Source organism: Engystomops pustulosus, chromosome 1 (genome assembly GCF_040894005.1).
Source record: "Engystomops pustulosus chromosome 1, aEngPut4.maternal, whole genome shotgun sequence".
Lineage (NCBI taxonomy): Eukaryota > Metazoa > Chordata > Amphibia > Anura > Leptodactylidae > Engystomops > Engystomops pustulosus.
Window position 1 is genome coordinate 165271253 of NC_092411.1, and position 25247 is coordinate 165296499.

The 25247-nt window shown below is 45.5% G+C and overlaps 1 protein-coding gene across 1 annotated transcript in view; it reads left to right on the forward strand.

Moving 5' to 3' along the window:
* Positions 1–25247, forward strand: part of LOC140066215 (phospholipid-transporting ATPase IK-like) — a 1118040-nt gene that overhangs the window by 577653 nt on the left and 515140 nt on the right. Inside the window, exon 20 of the mRNA XM_072113746.1 lies at positions 4873–4984. Coding sequence (XP_071969847.1) covers positions 4873–4984 — 112 coding nt within the window. The remainder of the gene's footprint in view (positions 1–4872; positions 4985–25247) is intronic.

The window sequence follows — 25247 nt, forward strand, 5'->3', positions numbered from 1 at the left end:
ATTTTTTGGGTGTTTCACCAGATACGTTATGGAACTTGATCACTATGTCGCCACCATGCTGTGTTATCGACTAAATATATCGTCAACCTTTTGTTCACATAGGAAATCATTTCACCTCCTTTGGGTATGTCGCCATGAGACTCTCTAGCCTGCCACTGCTGCCGCTGCCTCTGCATGCCGTCTCCTATAGTGTCAGGGTCAATTATTGCATGTTTTAGATGCTATCTAGCCTCATTCGGTCACTCTGTCATGGCCATGCTGTTGCCCATAATTTTGGCATAATGGTGCGATTAAGCAGCCTCAGAGGCATCCATGCATGCTGCCCCTGCTGTTTCCTGTCCATTTCCGTGGTGTTTCCATCCTTTTCAGAGGTTCCCAGGTGTTTGGCTAAGCTTCCCTGTGCAGAGCCTTGGTCCCCTTGAAAAATGCTCGAGTCTCCCATTGACTTCAATGGGGCTCGTTATTCGAGACGAGCACTCGAGCATCGGGAAAAGTTTGTCTCGAATAACGAGTACCCGAGCATTTTAGTGCTCTCTCATCTCTAATAGCAGCCCCTCATATTTATATGCAGTTTAGCACCAGCCCCCCTTATTCTAGCGGCAACCCCCAATGCTTATTATGGTCCCGCCCCTTATGTTCAGTAGTGACCTCCCTGTCTAGCAACAGCCCCCCTTATTAATTGAATACTGTCCAGCAAAAGCCCCCCCCCCCTTATTACTGTCCAGCATCAGGCCTCCATTTTTACAGTCTAGCAGCAGCACTCCATTATTTCTGTCCTGTAGTGGACCTCCTTATTAAATAGTGTCTAGCAGCAGCCCCCTAGTTAAATACTTACAGGAAGCATCAGCCCCCCAATTAAAAAACTGTCCAGCAAAAGCCCCCTTACTAAATAGTGTCCAGCAGTTTTAAATTTTACAGGCTTTTAGTTTTACCTGGGGTTGGCAGGGGATAGAATGCCGGGTAAGGACTCCAAGACACTAGACACCTGAGGAAAGTATTGGGGAGTGGATGGACATGCTGTGCTGCACACGTGACTGTGCTTCCTTCTGAAGCTAAAACAAAACAACAGGAGAATCAGGAAGGGAGATGAAGGTGTCAAACCTATATACCAAGTATATGTGGTACATAATAGTGTGTGGGTTGGACCGGTATGGTAAGTAACACACCAAAATGAGGCTTCCCATGAGCATACACAAAAACAAAAGGTACCCCTTTAAGGAGGGACAGGGAAAAGGGGGTAAAAGGAAGCACTATGAAAGACCAAATTGAGTCTGAATAATTGTAGTAAAAAATACTTTATTAATCACTATTTAAGACATAATGATAAAAGCAGAGCCTTCGTCTGGGGGTGAAGGCTCTGTTACGAGTCGAAACGCGCGTCGGGGATATCGCCATCCCGGACAGTGGAGGTCCACCTCATCTCACCTTTTGTTCATTGGTAAGGTATTATCTCTACCTTTTTGTGCGCATTACCTATGTTTATGCATGTTAAGCAACTGTGTGCCACTTTACACCTGTTGCCTTCATTATATGTACCATCTGTCCTTACCCATTACATGTGCATGCTTTGTCCATGTGTAATTCCTCCTATGTCTGCCCGGGGTGACGAATTTCTCATTTGTTGTCGCTGCCTTGCACTGTCATTCCCCCTCAGCATTGTCTGAGTATTTTCATCCTGCTTTTATCAATATGTCTTAAATAGTGATTGATAAAGTATTTTTTACTACAATTATTCAGACTCAATTTGGTCTTTCATAGTGCTTCCTTTTCCCCCCTTTTCCCTGTCCCTCCTTAAAGGGGTACCTTTTGTTTTTCCTTCTGAAGCTGTCAAGAAGCGTGGATGGGCTGTGCCACTGCAGACAATGCTTTAGAGGAACTAGGTGTACACATGTAGTCTACTCTTACTCTGGATTTTTTTTTAGGGTCTAGGCAGAAGATGGCCTTCCATGCCTCCTGTAGGGAAAGGGAAAAGTCTCTAAGAGATTCTAGGGGCTTTTGTCTTTTGTCAAAAAACTTCTGTTTCAGCTCAGAGGAAGTACATTTTTCAAAGGTGGTGCGCAGCCTATTGAGGATTTTTTACCACATTCTGGCGTTTGGGGCCAGGACTTGGCTTCCCTGAGAGCAGGTCCCTTTAACTGCCTGGTTAGGATGCCCACTTTCTGCTCTTCTGTAATCAGATACAGAGTGAAGGTAGCTAGCATCTTGGCTCTAAATTCAGAGAGAGTGTGCAACTTTCCTTCATAGTGGGGTAACCAGGGACCCCTAAGGTAGTAGGGCATAGTCATGGGCATAGCTGTGGATGCAATGGCTGTGGTAGAACCAGGCGGGCTTACTAGAGTGATTGGCATGCTCCGATACCCTGAGGAGGGCCCGGGTGACAGGAGCTGTTCCAACTCAGTGTCCTCTTCTTGGGATGACATGATTGGGCAGGTCTTTCTGAGTTTGCAAACAATGTCCGTTGCTATGGGCGATGGCAGGTAATGGGGATGTGGTCCCTTTAAGACACAGTCACTATTCCCTGGGAGGTGAGTCAATTATACCTAGCAACGGAAACAATCTCTACCCCCCTTTAACTTCCCCAGTGGTACTCACTCAGGATCATCCGCGATGATAGGACAGCTGCAGTGCACGATGATCTCCTTTCCCAATGTCCGGCAGGCAGAAGATGCTCAGTGAGGATCAGTGACAAGTGCGCCGGCACTCCCAATGAAGCGCACATGATCGGCAAGCTCAGGCGTGGCCTTTCACAACATCCAAGATGGCCGGTTAACCCTCTTTGTTGCTGGGTCGCCATCGTTTCTGCTCCTTCTCCAAGGTACTTTTTGCCACACGCGCAGTGGGCAGAGCTTAGCAGGTCACCTCGATTTCCTGCCAGAGTGTAATTTGGTGGGCTGGAGCTCCTTGCTGCACCACACAAACTTCCAGAGGTTAACTCTTCAGGTGCTGTAGCGTTGGATGTAGCGGAGCAGACAAAGTTCTTTAGCAGGAATTAACCTCCTGGGTGCTGGAGCAGTGCTCAACAGCATGTGGCAATGCCATAACACTGTCGATATTGTAGAACACAAAGCACTTGGGCCTAAACCCGGATGACAGCAGGGTTAGGCAGCACAGTCTTTCAATAAAAGGACAGTTCAAAGCGCCAGTATAAGGCACAGAAGTAGATATCCTGTTCTTGATGCCACTTGCAACATCCCCCCACAGGGGCCTAGCCTTTTCTTTGGGCTTGCGGACTGGAGTGGCTGGCGATTGTGGCCTAAGGTGCACTGATGTCACGGTGCTTGGTATGGGGACCGGAGGGCTGTCCTACAACCTGACAGGTCTGTGTGCAAGAAAATATGGAGGGAGAGGCTGATGTACTGGATCTCCCTGGGACAACCCCTGAGTGTCCATAACATATGTCCCTGGGTGATGGATGGGGAGCCCTTGGTGGTACAGCCTTATCCAGGGAACAGATGGAGTCAATGTTGTGCAAAATAACTCACGGTTCGTTATTAGAACAACTGCAGGCAACAGGCCAGAATGATCTCGGTACAGATTCCGGATTACTTGAGATTTCGGATTACTGGAGTGGTCATGGAGAGTGGTCCTCAGGAATTGGTTCACCTGCCTGGTAGTAGATGCAAGCTGGAATGGAGCTGTGTCCAGTTGTGGATTCTGCAGCTCTTGTCCTGGGTTTAGCTGAGTGTTAGTCCTGATGGTGGACTAACATGATCTCTCTCTTCACTCTGTCTGGGTGACAGGATGTGATCTCTAGTGAGAGCAAGGGCCTAAGAGGTCTAAGAGCTTGTGCTCTCAGAGGTTTCTGGAAAGAGGACTGACCTAGCCCCTCCTTGTCCAGGAGGTTTATTAATTTCGTCAGGTGGTGGCTAACTCTCCAATCACACTCCATTGGAATACAATTGGATTGGATACATTGAATTGGATACATTGGATACATTGTCTGTACAGGCAGGATCTACCCCTGCTAATTACCTCTGAATTGCTGTTTTACTCCAAAGGCGAGTTGTGCAGGCTCCCCTGCTGGGGAGAGACAGATTGAGGGCCTTATTCGCAAACACTCCTCTGCCCCTACATCGGCACGGGTGCGTGCGCTCAACGACCAGGTGTCATAGGCATCTTTGGGGAGCTTGGGGAGCCGCATATGGATCCCCACAAAGTTTGTGTGAAAGGGGCATAAGGAAAATAGAGTATATAAAGCTTACTTACAGACCTTTCCAGGTTCCAGCACTGTTGGTCTGCGAGGGTGCTTTTACACATTCAGTTTTTCAGATTGTCCAAAGCAAGAATGGAGTGAAAAAAAGAATAGTAGCACCTTTCATTGATATGTTCTCACCCATTATTATCCGCATTCAGTTTTGAAAACAGCATCTGAAAAACTGAACTTATGAATGCTTCCATTGGGGGTAATTTACTAAGGACCCGAATCGCGTTTTTCCGTCGGGTTACCCGAATATTTCCGTTTTTCGCCGATTTTCACTGAATTGCCCCAGGTTTTTGGTGCACGCAATCGGATTGTGGCGCATCGGCGCGGGCATGCACGCAACGGAAATCGGGGGCATGGCCGTAAGACAACCCGACGGATTCAGAAAAACCGCCGCATTTTTTTAAAAAATGTGTCGCTTGACACGCGCTTACCTGCACCCACGATAGCTTGATGAACTCCAGTGAACTCCGACGGACTTCAGCGCAGTAGCGACACCTGGTGGACATTGGGCGAACTGCCTTATTTAATCGCCGGAAGACCCGCTGGATCGCGACAGGCCCGGGTAAGTAAATCTGCCCCATTGTGTTTGCTAACAGAATCTGCCATCTCCATTTAGAAAATTTTTATTAATATAATAAAATATTTTATTATTTTGCATTCTCTTTAAGCTACTTGGAGCTACAGCCATTGAAGATAAGTTGCAGGATGGTGTTCCAGAAACAATTAAACTTTTGAAAGATGGAAACATAAAGATTTGGATGCTTACTGGTGATAAACAAGGTAGGCCAGAAATTGATTCTAATAACTGTTGTTGGTGTATTCCTGGCAGAGATGCACCTGCCAAGAAGTGAGTAAAATAGGTTTTGCATTTCAATCACAAAGATGAAACAGAGTTCAAACATGGCGTTTGCTTTGCGTTAAAAATGCAAGGGAAACCCCAACACTGGTGGTGCCTGACTTGATCGCATATGCGTTTCTATAGAAATGCATGCCATTGGTAACCAGCACCCCACGTCTTGCATTTAAACAATGCAAAACAGCAGGAGCTTGTTACCAATCACATGCAATCACATGTCTAACCACCAGTATGCGCAGACATATGAATGCTAAACACCCCACTCAATGGAACCAAAGCCGTTCACCTCCGGCTGGGTCCTCCACTGCTCCTTCCCCTGTGTCATTTGCTGCCTCTGCTAATGAACCTCCCGCAAAAACACCTCCCGCTCGAAAACCACACCTTCACCTCCACGATCCTCCACAGCGTCCACCAATGTCTCCATGCGCAGCGCTCAGCTATCTATAACCCAGACGCAAGAGGAAATACAGTTGCACCCACCCACATGCCCAAGCCCTCAATGTCCACATTTCCAAATTACTCAGCCTGGAGATGCTGCCCTATTTTGCAACCTCATGGCGATGGCCGCTTCTCAGTATTCGGTCCCCAGCCGCCACTACTTTTCCTGATGTGCCGTGCCAGCCCTGCACCAGCACATGTCAGACAACATCCGTGCCCTGACAAATGCCATTTCTGACAAGGTCCACCTAACCACGGACACATGGATGAGTGCTTCTGGGCAGGGCCACTATATATCGCTAACAGCAGGAGCTTGTTACCAATCACATGCATTTCTATGGAAACACATATGGAAACACATATGCGATTGAGCCATTCACCCCCTATGGGCGTTTGCCTTGCTTTTCTAATGGTGAAATCACATTTACCATTAGTGCGGGGGGGGGGGGGGGGTTATGGGGCTTGACCTGATTGAATATGCGTTTCTATGGAAACACATACAATTGGTAACCAAACCTGTTTTCTTGCATTAAAACAATGCAAGAAAACAGGTTCTGGTTATCCAATGATTGTGTTTCCATGGAAATACATATATGATCAGGCCAAAGCCCTCCCTCGTATACTAGAGCTGCGTTAGTAAATGCAGAGCTAGCGGTACTTCTGACCACACCTTAATCCCAGACAATCTCCACATGTGAAAGCAGCCTTGTATTCTGTTTGGTAGCACATATATGGGTTTCTTCCCCTTTGTACAACTCAGAAGAGAAAAAAAGCTGCACACAATCAATTTATGTCTAGACTAACTCCACCTGCCATGTAAGGCAGGTGCACATGCAACACCCCTGCCAACGCAATGTGTTGTGAAACTAAACTTCCCATAGATATAGGAATCATTGAGCTCAGTGAGCCCTTCAGTGTCTATAAACGGTAATGCAGCTGTTAAATATCTGACTAAGAAAGAATGTTAATTATGTGACTAACAGCATGCCTTGTGATTGTTATATTGTAAAATGTTGCTGGATGGGTAACACACCTGGTCTGACCACTCCCAAAAGTTATATAAACCCTTGGAGTGGAAAGTTAGGCAGGAGTGATTCTCCAAGAACCTTACTGTTAGGCAGGAGTGGTTCTCCAAGAACCCAAAAGCCCTTTTTAGGGCTGCATTAGCGTTTTTCGAAAGTTAAAGTGACCCACTCAGTCACAGCACAGAATCCTTTTGTGTGCTGTCAGTGTAGGTTAGAAATGAGCCATAGCAATCATCTTCTGTGGTTGCTGTCTGATTTCTTCTGCACGTTTTGTTCTATAACAATATAATAGACTTTAAAAGGTCATAGGCCGTGATCCTGGGCGGAGTGAGACTCCACCTGCTGATGAGGGAGCAGGGGAACACCACAGAGCTACACTCCCTAGCTTCATGTCTCAAGTTACTGGGACTTGTGGTAGAGCACTGTTGAGGCCAGAACAGTGCGAATAGGTGATGTAATGGATTGCGGACAATGCTTCTAGCCAGCCAGTCTTCCACGCAGTCCACCCATGTTACCCAAGTGAGCACTCCTCCAGCTCCTCAACCTCCTTCCCCCCAGTCTGCCCCCCTCATAGGAAATTTTGCCATTTGAGGCGGCATACTCTGAGGAACTGTTTTCTGGACCCTTCCCAGAGTCACAAACCACTTGTCAGCTTGCTGCTGAGCTCTTTCCCGATGCCCAGGTTTTCCATCGATCCCAGTCTGTGGGTCATGACGTAGTGGAAGAAGTGTGTAAAGAGGTGTCGGACGATGAGGACACAGTTGTCAGACAGTGGTGAAGTTGTTGTCAGGGCAGGAAGTCTGAGGGGGGAGCAGACTGAGGGATTGGAGGATGATGAGGTGACAGACCCAAGCTGGGTTGATAGGCCGGGTGAACACAGTGCTTGTGAGACGGAGGCAAGTCCTCGACGAGAACAGGTTGGAAGAAGCAGTGGTGGGGCCAGACGGAGAGGCAGGGCCAGACCTGGTGCATCAGCGCCAAATGTTTCATGTAGTGCAGCTCCCGTGTCGAGGGCTAGATTTTCTGAAGTCTGGAGGTTCTTTAAAGAAAGACCGGATGACTGACGGACTGTGGTGTGCAAACTGTGCCACACCAGGATCAGCAGGGTTTCCACCACTACTAGCTTAACCACCACCAGTATGCGCAGACATATGAATGCTAAACACCCCACTCAATGGAACCAAAGCCGTTCACCTCCGGCTGGGTCCTCCACTGCTCCTTCCCCTGTGTCATTTGCTGCCTCTGCTAATGAACCTCCCGCAAAAACACCTCCCGCTCGAAAACCACACCTTCACCTCCACGATCCTCCACAGCGTCCACCAATGTCTCCATGCGCAGCGCTCAGCTATCTATAACCCAGACGCAAGAGGAAATACAGTTGCACCCACCCACATGCCCAAGCCCTCAATGTCCACATTTCCAAATTACTCAGCCTGGAGATGCTGCCCTATTTTGCAACCTCATGGCGATGGCCGCTTCTCAGTATTCGGTCCCCAGCCGCCACTACTTTTCCTGATGTGCCGTGCCAGCCCTGCACCAGCACATGTCAGACAACATCCGTGCCCTGACAAATGCCATTTCTGACAAGGTCCACCTAACCACGGACACATGGATGAGTGCTGCTGGGCAGGGCCACTATATATCGCTGACGGTACATTGGGTGAACTTGGTGGAGGCTGGGACTGAGTCTGACCCTGGGGCCGCTCATATACTGCCGACGCCGAGGATTGTGGGGCCTACCTCGGTCCAGGTCTCTCAGGCCTACTATGCCTCCTCCTCCGAATTACCATCCGTGGGCATGGCGCCATCAGTCGGTAGCTCTAGGCCCAGTAGCAGTGCCGTCGCTAAGCCTAGGCTATAAAAGACACACCGCCCAAGAGGGCATCACGGCGCAGATCGACCTGTGGCTGGCACCGCTGAACCTGAAGCCAGGCATGGTTGTGTGTGACAACGGCCGTAACCTGGTGGACGTGGATGTCTGATATCTGTCAGGTGCTGAGTAACTTTGAGGAGTCAACACAGATGGTCAGTGGCGATGCCGCCATCATCAGCCTCACCATCCCGCTGCTTGGCCTGTTGAAAAACTCTCTGGTCAGCATGAAGTCAGAAGCTTTGCATTCGTCACAAGAGACGGGGGAAGAAGATTCCCTTGTTGATAGCCAAAGCACCCTCCGGTCTGTTTCTCAGCGCATATCGGAAGAGGATGAGGAGGAGAATGTTGGCGAGACAGAAGAGGGGAGCATTGCTCAGTCCTTAACTGTTCAGCGTGTATGGGCAGAAGAAGAGAAGTTGGAGGAGGAGGAAATGGAGAGTCAGGCCAGTGAGGGGAGTGAATTCTTGCGGCATTGGGACTCTGGCGCATATGGCAGATTTCATGCTAGGCTTCCTATCCCGTGACCCTCACATTCAAAGAATTTATTCCAGCACCGATTACTGGGTATTCACTCTCCTGGACCCACGGTACAAGCAAAGTCTTTCCACTTTCATCCCTGTAGAGGAAAGGAGTTTGAGAATGCATGAATAACAGCAGGCCCTCTAACAGTGCTAGCAGCAGAGGGGGTACTTCTGCGGGACAAGTAGCGAGGGAGAGTAGGCGAGCAGGCAGCTTGTCCAGCACTGGCAGGGATATGCTTTACAAGACCTTTGCCAGTTTTATGTCACCCCAGCAAGACACTGTCCCCTGTCCCCAGTCTCGGCAGAGTAGGGCTGATCTTTACAGAAAGATGGTGAGGGAGTACGTAGCTGACCATACCATTGTCCTAAAAGATCACAAAGCTCCCTACAACTACTGGGTTTCAAAGCTGGACATGTGGCCCGAACTGGCGCTGTACGCCTTGGAGGCTCTTCCTTGCCCTGCCGCTAGCGGTTTTTCAGTGCAGCTGGTGGCATAATCACCGATAAGCGTACATGCCTGTCAACTGACAGCACTTACAGGCTCACGCTTATCAAGATGAATAAAGCCTGGATTTCTCATGATTTCCATTCTCCACCAGGTGAAAGCAGCTTAACCTGAATATAGTATGCACTCCTCCACCTCATTCTCCTCTTCTTTGTACACTAAAGCAGAGGAAAATGGCTATTTTTTGCCAGGGACAACTGGCTCTAGCTATAGTACTCTATGTATTTAATTTTTCTGGAGGGCCACCTACCCGGTCCTCTGTTTTAAACAATTTTTGGGAGTGCCACATACAGGTACTCTCTGGGGCAGATTTATCAAGCGTCTGAAAGTCTGAATATTTCTAGTTGCCCACAGCAACCAATCACAGCACAGCTTTCATTTTACCAGTGCTCATGAATATTTTAAAAGGGAGCTATTATTGGTTTCCATGGGCAACTAGAAATATTTTGACTTTCAGACACTTGATAAATCTGCCCCTATGTATTTGATTTTTCTGGAGGGCCGCCTACCCGCTCCTCTGGTTTGAAAACTTTTTTGGACTGCCACATACAGGCACTATCCAAATTTAATTGTCTCCACAGCAGCCTCCACACGTCGTCTTAAAGCTGCCTCCACATGTTGTCACCATTACTATCTCCACACGTCATCTCCATAGTTGCCTCCAAAAGTCGTCCACATAGCTGCCTCCATACATCGTCCCCTTAGCAAACGAGCTGTGTCAGGCAGAATTTTGGGTTGTTTTCATGGCTTCCACATCAAACTTGTTAACTTTGTCGCCACCCTGCTGGGTTATCCACAAACTATACCGCCAAACTTTTATCATTGACCGATATTATTTCAGGGCTTCTTGCGCATCTGTTTACATTCACCACCCCTGCCATAACTAGGCCAATTACTTATAAGAACATTACTACACTTGATCTTATACAAAAGGTTCTTAGAAGTGCTGTTTGTAGCCCCCGCCTGCTTTGAAAATGATAATTTTTTCAAAGTAAATGCTTCTGGCCCCCAGGCCCATTTTGGGGGGGAGAACAGAGGCAGGGGCTTGGCCAGGTGAAAGCTCGCCTGGCAGTGGACCGCCAGCTCCATCCCAAGATTCGGCAGCCTCAGAGGCATACATGCATGCTGCCCCTGCTGTTTCCTGTCCATTTCGCCTCCACGATCCTCCACAGCGTCCACCAATGTCTCCATGCGCAGCGTTCAACTGTCTATACCCCAGACGCTGGAGCACAAGAGGGAATACAGCACATCGTCCCCTTAGCAACAAGCTGTGTCAGGCTACATTTTCGGGTGTTTCACCAGATATATAATGGAACTCGGCCCATCTGTCACCACCATGGTGCAGACCTGGAGTTTCAATCATAGCAGCGCAATATGGATATGAAAAAAAAAATTAAAAATAGAACCGCTATTATTCCTAGATGAAATATTCAAATGACCCCGCCTGCTTTGAAAATTATAATTTTTTCAAAGTAAACGCTTCTGGCCCCCAGGCCCATTTTGGGTGGGGAGGAGCCGAGAGGCAGGAGCTTGGACAGGTGAAAGCTCGTCTGGCAGCGGACCGCCAGCTCCATCCCAAGATCCAACTAATATCAATTGAAATGCAACAACCTTCAACCCACAACCTATAACCTTTTACCTCTAAAATCTATTTTTTCACTCGTCTTTTCTCACCTCCTTACGTTCACCTCGGGTGCCATAACCGTCCCCATTGCCTCCACTCATCGTCTCCATAGCAGCCTCCAGATGCCGTTTCTACAGCTGCCTCCTCACGCCGTCTCCATAGCTGCCTCCACACGTTGTCTCCATAGCTACCTCCAGACGTTGTCTCCATAGCTGTCTCCAAAATCCATTTTTGTCACCCTCCCCTGTTGTGTATGCCAAGTTTTTAATGGACTAATAAAAAAAAGAATTTTACAAGACGTGGTGAGTGCCAACTTTTCTTCTCCTATATTTTGAAGCCTTTGCACACGACTTACTGCTATAGTTAGAGCACCACACCGAAAATTACAAGTACGGTTTTTGCCTCCTCACGACTCGTATATCAAAACCACCTTGTACTGACTGCACAGGAGTACCCTAAATAGTGCCCCCTATCGTCTTTCTTACTACGTTATGGAACTTGGTCACTCTGTCACCGCAATGCTGTGTTATCAACTTAATATACCGTCAACCTTTTGTTCACATAGGGAATCATTTCAGCGATTCTTGCTCACCTCCTTTGGTTCCTCTCTGCTGCCATAACCAGGCCAAAAACTGATACGTACAGTGCTACACGTTATCTTCGCCAAAAGGAATTTTTAAAATTGGTTTGAAGCCTGAGTCCATTTGGGGTATGTCGCCATGCCACTCTCTAGCCTACCCCTATAGTGTCAGGGTCAATTATTGGGTGTTATCTCGCCTCACTCGGTCACTCTGTCATCACTATGCTGTTGCCCTATCATTATAGGGCAACAGCATAGTGATGACAGAGTGACCGAGTGAGGCGAGATAACACCCAATAATTGACCCTGACACTATAGGGGTAGGCTAGAGAGTGGCATGATGGAAAATGATGGAAAATGATGGAAAATGATGGAAACACCACGGAAATGGACAGGAAACAGCAGGGGCACCATTGTGCCCCTGCTGTTTCCTGTCCATTTCCGTGGTGTTTCCATCATTTTCTGAGGTTTCCAGGTGTTTGGCCAAGCTTCCCTGTGCAGAGCCTTGGTCCCCTTGAAAAATGCTCGAGTCTCCCATTGACTTCAATGGGGTTCGTTATTCGAAACGAGCACTCGAGCATCGGAAAAAGTTTGACTCGAGTAACGAGCACTCGAGCATTTTAGTGCTCGGTCATCTCTAATGATAATGTATGTGCTCTTGTGATTTCCCAAACCAAGATTTTAAGGTGGTGTGAAACATCTATATTCTGTAAACATCACAATGTGTATAGGGGGATTGGTAGAGGGTTATTTAACTGACTGGATATGATAGATTAGAGGTAACACAAATAAGAAGTTTCATAGTTTATACGGTTGAAAAAAGACACTTGTCCATCAAGTTCAACCAAGTTTAAAATTTAAGATTTGAGGGGGAACCTAAGTGGGTCCTATGGGATAAGGGGAGGGGGGGGTTGTCACTGAAGACTCTCCAGGAAAGCCATAGATTGGTAAACTTGTGATGTATTCTGTTCTCTCAAAAAAAGGAATTAGTCCTTATCGGTAATTCGATTTCCATAAGTCCACCATGACGGCCCCACTGGAGGTTGCTTCCCCTTCCTCTGTAGGGACAGGAAATTGAGAGCATTAAATAGCCCCTCCCTCAACCTCCCACCAGTGTTTATCAAATAACTACACCAGTATAGGTTGCAACATAATTTTATTTAGTATGTTAAATTTCACATACATAGGTAAAGATCCAGAAAAAGAAAACACTTTTATATACATGGGAGGGAAATATCAGGGCCGTCATGGTGGACTTATGGAAATCGAATTACCGGTAAGGACTAATTCCTTTTTTCCATTTCGTCCCCATGACGGCCCCACTGGAGACATACCAAACTTATGCCCAATTAGGGAGGGACTACAGCCTGAAGCACTTTCCGGCCGAATGCCAGATCTTTGGAGGCCAAGACATTTAGCCTATAGTGCTTTGCAAATGTGACATTTGTACTCCATGTAGCGGCTTTGCAGATTTCTTCAATAGAAGCACCTCCTCTCTCAGCCCAAGATGTAGACATGGCCCTAGTGGAATGGGCTTTGACGGAGAGAGGCAGTGGAACACCTTTAATTCTATAGCATTCTTTGATGGTATCTGTAATCCAACGTCCAATAGTGGCTTTTGAAGCTTTCTTGCCTTTATTTCTTCCTGCAAATTGAATAAATAAATTTAAATCTTTTCTCCAAGAATTGGATGCTTCGAGATAGTTAAGAACAGTACGTCTTACATCCAGTAGATGCCACTTTTCTTCAACAGGATTTTTTGGATGATGGCAAAACGTGGGTAAGATTATTTCCTGGTTCCTATGGAAATTTGAGACAATTTTTGGTAAAAAATTTCTGTCAAGTCTGAGCGTGATCCTATCTTCTGATACAGATAAATAGGGTTCACAAATGGACAAGGCCTGTAACTCGCCCAGTCTTCTAGCAGATGTAATGGCGATTAAAAAGGCGGTTTTTAGTGTCAAGAAACGCATATGACTAGGGTCGATTGGCTCAAAGGGCCCCATAGTTAAGGCATCTAGGACTAGAGATAGATCCCACTGAGGGGATGACTCTTTAACAGTAGGACGTAAACGTGAACAGGCTTGAAAGAACCTCTTTACCCACCTGTGTTCTGCTAGCGCTGTATCGAAGTAGGCGCTCAAGGCCGAGACCTGGACTCTCAAGGTGCTAGGTCGTAGTCCCTTCTCAAACCCCTCCTGTAGAAAATCAATAATCTGACAGATATTTGGGGAACCCTGGTTAGGCATATCTTTTGACCAGGAACAAAACTTTTTACATATTTTAAGGTATATTTTTATTACCTTATATGATAAGCCTTTTGATCTTAAGAAGGTGCTTTCAGGATCCAGGCTGCTAGGTTTAGAAACCCTGGGTTCTGATGCAGGACTGGTCCCTGATGTAGAAGGTCCGGCCTCTTGGGCAGGATAAAAGGAAAGTCTATCGCCAATTTTTGTAGACTTGGGAACCAATTCCTCTTTGGCCAAAAGAGTGCTACTAAGATGAGCTTGGTTGGACTGACTAGTAGCTTTTGCAACACTTTGCTTATCAATGGAATCGGAGGAAAAGCATACACTAGGTCTTGGTTCCAGGTCTGTGAAAATGCATCTAGTCCCCAGGGGACTTCCCTTGGGTTCAAGGAGAAGAACTTTTTCACTTTGGAATTTCTCCTGGAAGCAAACAAGTCGATGTCCGGCAGTCCCCATCTTAAGACAATTTCTTGGAAGACTTCCTCGTTCAGGCTCCATTCGTGGGGAAGGATTTGAGACCGGCTGAGGTAATCTGCTACTATATTTTCTGAGCCCCTCAGATGGATGGCCGAAATCGACTGGATATTTTCCTCTGCCCAGAAAAATATTTGTTGTGATATTTTCAGGAGCCTTTTTGACCTGGTACCTCCCTGTCTTCTCAGATAGGCAACCGTGGTAGTGTTGTCCGACATAACTTTCACATGGTGACCTTTCAGCTCGTTGGCACAGGATTTTAGAGTGTTCAGGACCGCTCTTAATTCTCTTTCGTTCGAAGAGGTCTGTGCTATTTCCCAGGTCCAGTAACCCTGGACATATTAGCCTGGAGGGAGAGCCCCCCATCCGGAGCTGCTGGCGTCTGTTTGAATCTGGGTTAACGGCCATTGGACCCAATTTACGCCTTTCTGTAGATTCCCAGGATTCCTCCACCATCTTAGTGATTCCTTCACTTTTGAGGGGATTATCAATGGCAAATGAAGATGATGATGGTTTCTGTCCCACTTTGTAAGAATCCATGACTGCAGTGTTCTTGAGTGATTTTGGCACCAGGCCACACTCTGGATGCATGATGTCATGGTCCCCAGAAGACTCATAGCTGTCCTTACTGATACAGACTTCCTCTTCTCGAATTTCTTGATTTTCCCAAGAAGATTTTCCATCTTTTCCTGTGGAAGATAAGAGGTCTGTGTTAGAGAATTTAAAGATACTCCTAAAAATTCTTTTATGTGACTCGGAATTAAATCTGATTTGTCTAAATTTATGATCCATCCCAGAGATTGTAAAACTTCTACTGTTGTATCCTTTTGGCTTTTTAGATGACTTACTGAGTCTCCTATTAGTAAGAAGTCATCTAAATATGGAATCACGCAAATTTCTTCCGTTCAGAAATATTTCACTGCTTCCGCCATGACCTTGGTAAAAACCTGGGGGGCTGAGGAGAGACCAAAGGGCAATGCAGTAAATTGAAAATGAAATTCCTCCCCAGAGGGAGATAATACGGCAAATCTTAAGTATTTTTGTGATTTCGTATGAATAGGCACGTGATAATAGGCATCCTTGAGATCCAAGGTACATAAATAGGCTTTGTAAGGTATCAAAGGCGTAGTAGATTTTATTGATTCCATTTTGAATTTGACATAGGTTACCCATTTGTTCAAATATTTCAAATTTGTGATCAATCTGAAAGTCCCATTTGGCTTTTTTATTAAAAACAAAGGTGAGTAATGCCTCTTTCTTCTGGATGGACTGGACAGATGACATTCAACTTTAACAGGTCGGAAACTTCCTTCCAAAGGTGATATGTTAGTCTGTTCGATGGTTGCCTGGATAGGATAAATCGATGAGGAGGAGGTGACACAAACTCTATAAAATAGCCATCTTCTATTATAGAGAGTACCCACCTGTTGGATGTTATATTTTCCCTATGGGGGAGAAAATTTTTCAATCTTCCCCCCACTCTGGCGTCATTATTTCTTCTCTTGTTTACTTGAGGCACCAAAAAGAAAGGATTTATTCTTTCCTCCTTTAGCTGTATTCCAGTACCCCAGTTTCCAGGTCTGCTTGTTCCTGAATCTTGGCTGTTCTTTAGTGGGGCGAAAGCTCCAAAAAAATTGCTTCTTGGGTTGTTGTTTGGCCTCCGGAAAACCTTTCTTTTTATCCGCTGCTTTAGCTAGGATTTCATCCAATTCTGGCCCAAACAAAAAATCACCCGAAAAAGGCAGGCTACATAGTTTGGCTTTTGAGCGTACGTCTCCAGACCATTGCCTCAACCAAAGGGCTCTTCTGGTTGCATTAGATAGTGCAGCTTCTCTTGCTGAAAACCGGATGGTTTCGGCTGAGGCATCTGCCAGAAAGGCTGCTGCTGATCTTAATAACGGAATGGAGTCTAGCATTTCTTCACTGGCCGTGCCTTCTCTAAGATGATCCTCCAGCTGTCCTAGCCAAAAAAACAGAGTACGTGATACAGAGGTAGTAGTAATATTTGTTTTTAGAATTGCCATAGAAGTTTCCCAAGCTTTCTTGAGCAAACAATCTGATTTACGGTCCATGGCATCTTTTAGTTGGGTGGAATCTTCAAAAGGTAAATCGTTTTTTTTGACCACTTTGGCTATAGGGATGTCAACTTTAGGCACACTATCCCAGATTTTTGTTTCTTCTGGATCGAATAACATACGGTTTTTAAACTCTTTCGGAATTGTTATACGCTTCTCCGGTTCCTTCCATTCATCCTGGATAAGATCCTTCAAGCTTTCAATAACAGGAAAAACTCTAACTTTCCTTCTTCTTAATCCACCAAACAATTCATCTACTCCAGACCTCTCTTCTATGGTGTCTTCAATATTCAAGGTATCCCTTAATGCTTTGATCAGCCCGTCCAAATCCTCATTAGGAAATAAATATTTGGGGTCATTTGGTATCGATTGCTGCGTCACCATATCCTGTTCTTCCATGTCTAGCTCATAAGAACAAGAGGGCTGCTCGTCATCTGAATCCAGACATACAGGGTTCTGTCTGATTTTTTTATGCGGTGGGCTCCTTGATGCCCTAATCTCTTCACGCATAACCACACGCAATTCATCCATAAATGATGATTTTTCCTCTTTTAACACTTTGTCCAAACATTCTTTACATAAACTTTTCTTATATGCAATATCCAATTTTGTATTACAAATGTGGCAACATTTTGATGGTGCCTTCTTAGGTTTTTCTTTATCACAAACTTTAGATTTTTCTTTTTCTTTTACAGGGATATCCTTCTGCTGTTGTTAGAAAAAGAAAAAGGAGTATTGCTTATTAGAAGCCGACTCTCCACAGCATATAGTGCCAAAACCTATTGGCGTTCAGCTAATGTCCTACTTACAGAGCCCAGGGTTAAGGAACAGAATTCAGCCTCTTCCATGCTGGGATATTCACTGCTCCACATAGACCTCAGCAGACTTGCAGACTTGGTGGGACTTCCTCACTTACCTTCCGGCGTCTGACGTCATCTTTAAGGGCCTGTCTCCTAGGCCGAGACGCTGAGGTCTCTGACGTCACTTCCGTTTTTTGCTCCGTAACCCGGAAGTGACCGAGCGCTTAAAAATGCGCTATGTGCCCGCTGCCTCCTGCACGCCGCAGGAGATCCCAATGGCAATCGGGGACCTGGAGACCCCAAGTAGGACTCACAAGGAGCCCGGACGAGGGAAGCCCCGGGGAAACAAGCACCCACGAGAGGTACGAGATTCCACCTCCCCCCCCCTGGAGGAGAGACAGGTTTTACTCTCAACCTTTCCCTGTAGGGACAGGAAAAACACTGGTGGGAGGTTGAGGGAGGGGCTATTTAATGCTCTCAATTTCTTGTCCCTACAGAGGAAGGGGAAGCAACCTCCAGTGGGGCCGTCATGGGGACGAAATGGAAATTTGCTTTTCTACTGAGCACCATTACACATCTCCAACAGTAATCATTTGGGGATAGGCTTCTTTTTGCAAGATCCACAGGCATGTTATACCATCTTGCGACTATCTCTTGAATCCTAACGCATCACGAAAACCCATGAGATCTTTAAAGTACCTATTTATTTGCTTCTCTGACATCTGGATGCCTAGGTCTTCTATGGTTTCAGATGCCCTGGTTTGGAGATTTCTCTGCTGTTGAGGATAAAGTATAGCGATTGCTTTTTTGGGCATGGTATGGAATCAGGGGGAATTTTTTATGTAGGGTCTCTTTAACGAGTCTAACCTTTTCTGTATGTAAGTTATTTGTGGGTGAGGGGCTAGTAAGCTTTTTCTAGTTCCTCTATTGGTTTCCTATGAAAATATTTTATCTGGAGGGGAGATCATCTGTTCCATATATTTGAGTTGGCTTGTTTATGCGGCCTCAGGACCAATGGTACTAAGTCTGAATGATGCCCTTCGTGAGCAGATTATTGCATGGACTGCTGCTGCTAAGCTTGACTTTGCTATTCAGATCTAAAGAAGCCATTTCTATTTTAGATCCCAGGTGTGCTGGGATAGCTTAATAATAGGAATGTGAATAGCTGAAAAGCTGAATAGCTTTATAATAAGAATGTGCATCAGCCAGGCCAAATACTCCCTTTTTTTGAACAGAGTATTATACGCCAGCCTAGCTCTCTTGCCTCTCTATATGAAGGAGATAAAAAGGACTTTAATTTGGCAAAAAACTGCTGTGGTAAGAGGATTTGTACCATATTTAGGACATATAACAGTTTGGGCATTACAAACGTCTTCAGTAAGTTTTTCCTACCCAGCCACGATACATATGGTAGATTAATATATTTTAAGGTATTACAATTAAGGTTACAATACAGAGTTGATTGGCATTGTATAATTTCCTGACATTATTAGTAAGTTGTATGCCTAAGTAAGTTAGAGCTTCTTTTTTCCATTGGAATGGGGTTAATCTTTTTGGTGGCCTGCAGTAATGATACATTCATAGCCTCAGATTTTCCATAATTTTAAAATTAGATAGCTTTTCAAAGGTCTCAAATAACTGAGTGTGGGAATGCCTGAAAAGGATTGGATAGGAGGAGTTATAAGTCATTTGCGAAAGCAGCGCATGTGTTTCTCCTGCTACTTTAAAGCCTTGAATATGTGGGTATTGTTGGACAGATTGCAGCAAAGATTCCATAACTAGAATGAATAGCATTGGGGAGTGTGGGCAGCCTTGTCTGGTGCCATTTTGAATGTTAAATGACTCAGATAATACTCTACCTTGACCATTGCACTAGGTCTACTGTATAATGTCATCACGGCATCTATGTATTGCGCTGGTATGTTCACCGTTATAATTTCTGTGAAGATTCTCAAGAATCTCCAGTTCACCCTATCAAATGCCTTCTCGGCATCTGTGCCGAGAAAGAAGAAGGGGAGCTTCCTGTTATGATTGCCTTCTCTGCCTGTGACAAACCCTGTTTGTTCTTCATTGATGAGTCTGGGTAAATGCTGACTAAGGAGAGATATCAGGTGGGTAACTACTGTATTGGTCGGGTTGCTTTCCCGGCTTTGGTAGCCTCTAAAGATTGTTTAGGGGGTGGTGTTCCAACCAATAAGGCTTTACACCAATCTGTCATATGTGATGTGATTATATCAGCAAATTTCTTATAGTAGCTACCTGGTAACCCGTCCAGTCCTGGGCTTTTCCCTTGTGGAAGGGATTTGATTATATCAGATATCTCTTTTTGATATCCAGCCTTGCTGGATAGGCCTGATATATCTAATTTGGCAAGAACGTATTCAGTTGCTGCATGCAAATCTGGTTCAGTATCATTACTGTGCTTGGGTAAATTATAAAGAGCACTATAAAACTGCCGGAATTCTTATGGATTATCAGCTGTTCTAGATAGGTTTGTTTCCTTCTGTGATTTGATGTTTGTGATGAAGGAGGTAGCTGGGAGGTAGGTAGGACATGAGTTTATTGCCCTTTTGAGAATGGGTGTAAAGTTTATATTGTCCATATTAATAATTTTTTGAACGTTTGACATTTAGTAGGTCTATCAGTTTTTTCTTTAACAGAGCCAGATCCTCTTGTGCACAATCTTTTTTTGAGTGCTGGGTTTTTCCAGCTTAGATATCTGTTGGAGAACATCATTTACAGCTGTTGTTCTCTGTTTTTTAACTCTGCATCCTGGAGCTATGAACTCTCCACTAACTGCCATTTTATGTGCGTCTCAATGAACTGTGGGGTGGTGTCCAGGGAGGAGTTCTCCAAAAAGAACAAGTAGATCTTACTAGCTATTCAGTATGTGTCTGATTTTTTTATCTAATAGCGTCTCATACAGGTGCAAATCCCGACTTCTAGCTGGGAGATCTTTGAAAAACAGTGTAGTTACCAGGGCATGGTCAGAGATGGTTGTTGGACCAATGCAAGCTTGGTTGACCATATTTATGTGTGAGGTTGAGAAAAAAAATATATAATTCAGCTTCTGGTGGGATGGCCATGTATAGTCTTTGGTATTTAGGTGTAAGAGTCTCCATGTATCTACTAAACCTGTGGCATTTTACTGTTGAGCAATCTAGGGATGAATTAAGAGTAGCCACCTCCTATGACTTTGATGCCCTCTGCAAGAGAGTGGATTTTATTTAGTGCCTCTTTCACCCAGATCACTTTAGCGATACCACAGTAATAGGAATGTATCTAATTTTACCTTTGTCTAGGAGGAATCTGCCTTCCTGGTCAAACCATGTCAAAGAGTATGAGATAGGGACTGCCTTGGAGACAAGAATGCTTTCATAGCCTTTTAGTATGTGCTATGAAAACACATTAAAACATTTTTTTAACCAAGTTGGGAATATGGTCATTCTTAAAATTCCTGGAAAAAGGCATATATCAGATTTTTCCTTTTGAAGTAAACACCAGTTGTAATATTTTTTGTGGTATATTGAGCCCCCTTACATTGTAAGTGGTTATATTAAGAGAGGTCATGTGAGATCTGGTTTTAAGACACACCAAAGAGCAAATAACACAAGTAAAATCATTATTATAACACAATACAGGTTGCGACCCCCTGTGAGCTCTGTACATTGTATATTGCCAACTTTGTGTCTTAGCAATGGGGAAAATATATTGCCCTATGATATCAAAGGACAGTGGGGGGTGAAGGAACATACTGAACAAGCCTGATCGAGCTCGCAAACCCTGTCTGCGAGGGGTGATCATTTTACTTTATATTATATCTTAAACTATTGGAGTCTCCAACACAACTTATGTTTAACCATGTTAGGCACCTTATCGTGTCACCTTCTAAATATAACCTGAATCATTGGGGGTCATTTGCTAAGGGCCCGATTCGCAATTCCGATTTGCGCCGATTTTCCCTGTATTTCCCCGGAATTTTGGCGCACGTGATCGGATTGTGGCGCATCGGCGCTGGCATGCACGCGACAGAAATCGGGGGGCGTGGACGAACGAAAACCCGACGGATTCAGAAAAACCGCCGCATTTTTTAAAAAAATGTGTCGCAAAACTTGCACTTACCTTCACCAGGTATAGGCCGGTGAATTTCAGGGAATTCCAGCGGGACTCGGGGAAATTCAGCGCAGCAGCGACATCTGGTGGACGGCGGAGGAACTACCTTAGTGAATCACCGGGAGATCCGAATCTACCTCAGAGAACGTGCCGCTGGATCGCGAATGGGCCGGGTAAGTAGATCTGCCCCATTGTGCCTTAAGTTTAGTGAAACCATTAAACCAGAGTTCTGGGCGTGGGAAAGTGCAAAAAACTAAAACGTATCCCAGGTGAAGGGAACAACCTCACCACTAAGTCATAAACCTGAGGCATTGATGTGGTTTGACCCGTTGTGGTCCATTCTTATCAGGTATTCTCAGCTCCATAAAGATGCAGGTCTGAGGAAGTCATTTCTTGTGCTTGGGAGACTTACACTCACCGGCCACTTTATTAGGTACACCATGCTAGTAACGGGTTGGACCCCCTTTTGCCTTCAAAACTGCCTCAATTCTTCGTGGCATAGATTCAACAAGGTGCTGGAAGCATTCCTCAGAGATTTTGGTCCATATTGACATGATGGCATCACACAGTTGCCGCAGATTTGTCGGCTGCAAATCCATGATGCGAATCTCCCGTTCTATCACATCCCAAAGATGCTCTATTGGATTGAGATCTGGTGACTGTGGAGGCCATTTGAGTACAGTGACCTCATTGTCATGTTCAAGAAACCAGTCTGAGATGATTCCAGCTTTATGACATGGCGCATTATCCTGCTGAAAGTAGCCATCAGATGTTGGGTACATTGTGGTCATAAAGGGATGGACATGGTCAGCAACAATACTCAGGTAGGCTGTGGCGTTGCAACGATGCTAAATTGGTACCAAGGTGCCAAAGAGTGCCAAGAAAATATTCCCCACACCATGACACCACCACCACCAGCCTGAACCGTTGATACAAGGCAGGATGGATCCATGCTTTCATGTTGTTGACACCAAATTCTGACCCAAATTTCTCACCAAATTTCTGCTGCGACATTCGGATGGTAATCCGAATGTTGCAGCAGAAATCGAGACTCATCAGACCAGGCAACGTTTTTCCAATCTTCTACTGTCCAATTTCGATGAGCTTGTGCAAATTGTAGCCTCAGTTTCCTGTTCTTAGCTGAAAGGAGTGGCACCTAGTGTGGTCTTCTGCTGCTGTAGCCCATCTGCCTCAAAGTTCGACATACTGTGAGTTCAGAGATGCTCTTCTGCCTATCTTGGTTGTAACGGGTGGCGATTTGAGTCACTGTTGCCTTTCTATTAGCTCGAACCAGTCTGCCCATTGTCCTCTGACCTCTGGCATCAACAAGGCATTTCCGCCCACAGAACTGCCGCTCACTGGATGTTTTTTCTTTTTCGGACCTTTCTCTGTAAACCCTAGAGATGGTTGTGAAAATCCCAGTAGATCAGCAGTTTCTGAAATACTCAGACCAGCCCTTCTGGCACCAACAACCATGCCACGTTCAAAGGCACTCAAATCACCTTTCTTCCCCATACTGATGCTCAGTTTGAACTGCAGGAGATTGTCTTGACCATGTCTACATGCCTAAATGCACTGAGTTGCCGCCATGTGATTGGCTGATTAGAAATTAAGTGTTAACGAGCAGTTGGACAGGTGTACCTAATAAAGTGGCCGGTGAGTATATATTTGGTAGCCACGGACTATTTCTCTAAGCGTGGCAGTTTTGGCATATCCAGGTGTTCCTCGGTCACCCGGCATCCAGGAAGATATATCCAAAGGTTGGATGTAGGGCAGGTCCCACACTTTCTGCAGGTCGCTTGGTATTCGATTGTGCATCGTTTGCTGTCTTTAAGGAAGGAGATCCCGAAGGGAAATAGCCACCTATACCAGATTTTCTTTTCATGTAGGTGGTCTGTGAGCAGTTTTTGTAGCAGTCTTTTATACAGCGTAATGGGTGTCCTGGAAGAGTACAGTCATGACCAAAAGTTTTGAGAATTATACAAATGTTAATTTTTACAAAGTCTACTGCATCAGGTTTTATAATGGCAATTTGAATATACTCCAGAATGTTATAAAGAGTGATCAGCTTAACAGCAGTTAATTGCAAAATCAATATTTGCCTAGAAAATGAACTTTTTCCCCCAAAACTAGAGATGAGCGAGCACTAAAATGCTCGGGTACTCTATATTCGAGACGAACTTTTCCCGATGCTCGAGTGCTCGTCTCGAATAACGAGCCCCATTGAAGTCAATGGGAGACTCGAGCATTTTTCAAGGGGACCAAGGCTCTGCACAGGGAAGCTTGGCCAAACACCTGGGAACCTCAGAAAAGGATGGAAACACCACGGAAATGGACAGGAAACAGCAGGGGCAGCATGCATGGATGCCTCTGAGGCTGCTTAATCGCACCATTATGCCAAAATTATGGGCAACAGCATGGCCATGACATAGTGACAGAATGAAGCTAGATAGCATGTAAAACATCCAATAATTGACCCTGACACTATAGGGGACGGCATGCAGAGGCAGCGGCAGCAGCGGCAGGCTAGAGAGTGGCATGGCGACATACCCTAAATCAGTGATGGCGAACCTTTTAGAGACAGAGTGCCCATATTACAACAAAGACCTACTTATTTTTCGCAAAGTGCCAACACAAAAATTTAATTTGTGATTTATACTCCCTTCTCTGTCACAGCTTTCATTGATACCAGCACCTGAGGACACCAATAAAGCAGAAAATAGTCCCAGGTAGAGCTGTCACATTAAAATAGCTCTGTGCACAGCAAGTCCTGGGCTGTCTGGGACTGCAGGAAGATACCTGGAGTCATCTCTGGTGATGGCCTGAGTGCCCACAGAAAGGGCTCTGAGTGCCACCTCTGGCACCAGTGCCATAGGTTAGCCATCACTGCCCTAAATGGACTCAGGCTTCAAACCAATGGGTGGTAGAGAGGAACCAAAGGAGGTGAGCAAGAAGCGCTCAAATAATATTGGTACATGATAAAAGTTTGCCAGTATATTTTGTGGATTACACAGCAGGGTGGCGACAAAGTTAACATGGAAGCCATGAAAACAACCCAAAATTCTGCCTGACACAGCTCGTTTGATAAGGGGACCATGTATGGAGGCAGTGAACTAGTAGTAGATTAAAGGTGCTGCAGTTAAAACTATGTTAGTTGGATCTTGGCATGGAGCTGGCGCTCCGCTGCCAGGCGAGCTTTCGCCAATCCAAGCCCCTGTCTCTAGGCTACTCCCCAAACAGCACTTCTAAGAACCTTTTGTATAAGATCAAGTGTAGTAGCGTTCTTATAAGTTTGGGATATGGCGGGTGAGGGGAATGTAAACAGATGCGCAAGAAGCGCATGATGCGCATGGAGCTGGCGCTCCGCTGCCAGGTGAGCTTTCGCCAATCCAAGCCCCTGTCTCTAGGCTACTCCCCAAACAGCACTTCTAAGAACCTTTTGTATAAGATCAAGTGTAGTAGCGTTCTTATAAGTTTGGGATATGGCGGGTGAGGGGAATGTAAACAGATGCGCAAGAAGCGCTGAAATAATATCGGTAAATGATAAAAGTTTGCCAGTATATTTTGTGGATTACACAGCAGGGTGGCGACAAAGTTAACAACTTTGATGTGGAATCCATGAAAACAACCCAAATTTCTGCCTGACACACCTCGTTTGATAAGGGGACGATGTATGGAGGCAGCTATATGGACGACTTTTGGAGGTAGCAATGGAGACAACGTGTGGAGGCTGCTATGGAGACAATTTAATTTGGATAGTGCCTGTATGTGGCAGTCCAAAAACGTTTTCAAACCAGAGGAGCAGGTAGGTGGCCCTCCAGAAAAATGAAATAGATTGAGTGCCTATATGTGGCAGTCCAAAAAAGTTTTCAAACCAGAGGAGCAGGTAGGTGGCCCTCCAGAAAAATGA